General features: G+C 48.2%; 1 protein-coding gene across 1 annotated transcript; it reads left to right on the top strand.

Moving 5' to 3' along the window:
- Window positions 1–1,801: 1,801 nt before the first annotated feature.
- Window positions 1,802–3,328, top strand: LOC142767007 (uncharacterized). Its single transcript, XM_075868222.1, has 2 exons — window positions 1,802–2,192; window positions 2,335–3,328. Exons 1-2 carry the CDS (start codon window positions 1,857–1,859, stop codon window positions 3,202–3,204), a joined length of 1,206 nt encoding a protein of 401 aa, XP_075724337.1. The 5' UTR covers window positions 1,802–1,856; the 3' UTR covers window positions 3,205–3,328.
- Window positions 3,329–3,758: the final 430 nt, after the last annotated feature.

Raw genomic sequence — 3,758 nt, 5'->3', positions numbered from 1 at the left:
ATCCCTTATTTACACTGGGGCAAATGACTGATATGTCGAGGCATCAATCAAGTTACGTGCTGGCCAATTACACTATGACTGGCGCGGCAGAGCTATGCGTGTATGAGTCACCTGTAGAAAGTAACAATCGGAAAACAAGTTTTAAATAATAAAGAAATGAAGACGAATAAAACAAAAATATTATATGGAATTGGCAATACGATCAAATAAAGTATGGCTCACATGAATTCCGCACTCGCGCCACACAGTATACAGATAATCCAGACAGAAGGACCTCCAAGAATTCACGTTTTCGTCTTTCTTGTCTCCTTCCCTAATCCCTCAGTAAAGGGTAGCGAACCGGATGTGTTTCTCATTAACCTCCTCCCTTTTGTTGCTTGCTTCCTTCTTTCCTATTGAACATTGGTTCTGACACGCTTACTTATTAAATAAACAGGCTGGCCAGAATACTCCGTAGTCAGGTGAAGACTAATTATTGTTGGGGTTTAACATTCCGAAATCATCATATAATTATGAGAGACGGCGTAGTGGAGGGCTCCAGAAATTTTGACTACCTGGTGTTTTTTAACGTGAGCCCGAATCTCAGTGCACGGGCCTACAGCATTTTCGACTCCATCGAAAATTCAGCCGTCGCAAACGAGATTCTATCCCGCGACCAGCGGGTCAGCATTTTAGTACCGCAGCCACTAAACTACCGCGGCGGGTTGCTCAGTTGAAGAGCCAACCAAATTTGTACTGCTTCAAGCATTTAGCTTATAAAAATGCGGCATAAATGATAAGACCACGTGTTAGCTAGCAGCTGCAATAACGAAGTGAGTATAGGTACAACATGGCGAATTTCGAAGTTTGAGTAGCGTGTGAATAGAGGCGGCGTCAGCTGTGATTATACATTCTCGGGGCTGCTGATGCAATACCGTGTTACTGGACCAAGAACGTGATTACTATTTTTGATCTTGACTAGACGTAAACAGCAACTAAATTCATTTTTGTGAAAAACTGCACCCCCCCTTCCCGTAAGAAATCAGAAAAGAATCGCAGGAAGACAGACAGGGCTGTCGTTCTATTATAGTTATTTCAACTAGAACCAAAGCCACCATTTGTATCTTTCCAATTAACATTTCTGAAGAGGTCATCGGCCTTTCCATGATGCTGGTGGAAAACAGTGTCACGAGAATCTCTTTTGCCCAAAACAACACGTTGTTTTGTTGTTGTTTTTTTAAGCCCCGCGGCAGTAGAAGGTGGTGGTGGTGATTAGGTGAAAAAAAAAGGAACCAAAACACGGATTTGAGCAACCCTACAAAAAGTTTCACGTACGAGCTTCAGTGCCACCTATTAGGCTATTATTCTTTGTTTTTTCCATATTTAGCAGCTAAACGAACAGTGTTACGGTGAACGCATACGCATCAAAACGGCTGCGTTGGGGAATTGTTGCACGGCTTTTTTATTCACGTCACAATATACAGGAAAACAACGGCTTAACGACCCAAAATGGTGACGCTAACATGTCAAAGGAGAAATGGCATTTCGCAGCGCCTTGAGGGGGGTGAAAAGGGAGAGAGTAAAGATTAGAAAGATAAGGAGCGGGTGACTCACAGCACAGAAAGCAGGTAAATTTTCCTTTCGGGACTCCTTACAGGCAGTCTGGGAAAGGGTGTCAGAAGCGCGACGGCGAGGCGGAACAAGAGGAGAAAGTGACTGGCGAGGGAGTTAGAAGCGCGACCAATCAGCAGTCACAGATGTCTGCTACGCCATTAGTTACTTTCAACCAATAAGCGAGCAGTGGAGAGGATAAAAGCGGGGCTTGCAGCGTGGATGCTTCACTCTTCTCCTTTGACGAGACTCTAGTAGGAATAATCATGAAGATCTCCACAGCCCTCGTCGTCTCGTTCGTCGGAGTGCTGATCGTCTCCATGGCTGACGACACCGAGGCCAAGTTAGGGCTAGCCTTCGCCCCGTTCATTTGGGCTGGAAACCTGGCCAAAGACGCGACGCAGACCATGATCGCTTACAAGCTGTCCCTGGCCACCAAGGCCCTCGCCATGATCACCGGTAACCGGTCATTTCGGGCCACCATCACTTACGACTCTCGGCTCGAGCGGTACGAAGACACCCCTGCAGAGATGGCCTCCAGCAGTCTGAAGAGCCCCGTGCCAGTTACGTCCCCTCCGCAACCTGTACACGTCGATATCGAGGTAAGTGATTGCTCGCTTTTAAAACGTTTTCTTCTTTGCTTTGTAGTGGCATAAAAAAACTTTCAAACCACCCTAAATCACTTTTTTTGTAGTTCTTTTACGGTTGCTCTTAACTTGCGTACCTCCATTTGCCTCATTTCAGATACCGATTGTGACAAAGCCCGCCGCGATACCTATTCCGACGCGGCCTCCATCGCCCAAGGTTGAGGTGCCTAAGGTCGTCGTCCCTCAGCTGCCGAGAATCATTGTTCCCAGACTGGTCGTTCCCAAGGTCATCCTAGCTAAAGTCGCCGTTCCCATTGTGCAGTCCAAGGTTGACCTCCTGAGGGACAAGATCAACGGCAAGCTTAAGCATCTGGGTGGTCAGTCATCAGATCTCCTCGTCGCTCCAAAATACGCAAGCGGCTACATTCAGGGTGGCTTCCGCGTCGGCCACGGCCCCAGCCGAGCAGCCAAAGTACATCTGGGTTCCATTCCCGCAACCACCGGCTCCGCAGCTCAATTGGGTTCCGACCCCGTCACCACCGTGGTTACACCCGCGGAACCACGGTCTTCCGTCAACAAGACCGAGCAAAACGTGACCGTGTTGTCACCACCATGGTTCCATCATGTTTCTGACATCGTCAGCACCACGGTTCCACCCTCCGAACCGCGGTCTTCCGTCAACGAGACCGAGCAGAACGTGACCGCCAACCATAGCCGCCCGGCCCGCTCCGTCGACGCAGCCGTCATGGGCCGCTACTTCCAGTTCATCCAGGCGAACGACGAAGGACGCTGCGTAGCACTCATGGTCTGCTCGATGGCCGCCCATCCTCACCAATTTGGCGCCTACGGCCGCAAGGTGGTCGATTTCTTCGATGACATGAAGCCCCGCTCGTTCTCCCCGGTAGCAGTCTACAAGGAAGCATCGAGTGTCGGACGCAGCGGTGATTCCTGTCGCTCGCGGTACCCGTCTTGCCAGGTGGATCCCAAGTACCTCGCCCAGCTCGGTGAATCTCACATCCACCTGTGAAAATTCAACTCCGGAAACCGAATCCTCATGACTGTCGCTACTTCTGCTTCGATTATTTCTAGTCAATCATTGTACATAGGTCATCAATTATCAAGCTTTGTCGTTCATTTCTAAATCATGTAAATAAAATGTTTCTACACTCTCACACGAAGCCCTTTTTTCTGGCAGTACCACGACTGGGGCAGCAGGTACTGAGCCCAGCTTGTCCCTTAATCGTTTATGAATGGAGAGTGGTATGATTTTTCTACCACGTAACGCTGCAAAAATCATACCAGTTTTTGAAACTGCTGTTGAAAAAGGTCCTATGCAGTCTTCATGTACTCCTTCTTCACGGTTGCGAGTACACAGTTGAACGCGAGGGCTGCTGTCGCTGTGACGCGGTAAATGAGTTTTCAGCTGAGCGCGCAATAATAAATGTAATAAATGCAATTTGCATTTCACTACAGTCAATAGTGAATGATTTAATTAGGTATAGCATTCGCTTATTTCACTAAAACGATCCGAAGCTAAAAACGCGGACATTAAGAGTTGCACGTGCCTTCCAGTGTGCTGAA

Source organism: Rhipicephalus microplus, chromosome 7 (genome assembly GCF_043290135.1).
Source record: "Rhipicephalus microplus isolate Deutch F79 chromosome 7, USDA_Rmic, whole genome shotgun sequence".
Lineage (NCBI taxonomy): Eukaryota > Metazoa > Arthropoda > Arachnida > Ixodida > Ixodidae > Rhipicephalus > Rhipicephalus microplus.
This window is presented reverse-complemented; position numbering and strand designations above follow the sequence as displayed.

Excerpts from the sequence above, each read along its gene's own strand:
- LOC142767007 (XM_075868222.1), top strand. The coding sequence starts at position 1,857 with ATGAAGATCTCCACAGCCCTCGTCGTCTCGTTCGTCGGAGTGCTGATC. Across the intron at positions 2,193-2,334 it reads CTGTACACGTCGATATCGAG|ATACCGATTGTGACAAAGCC; the intron begins GTAAGTGATTGC and ends GCCTCATTTCAG.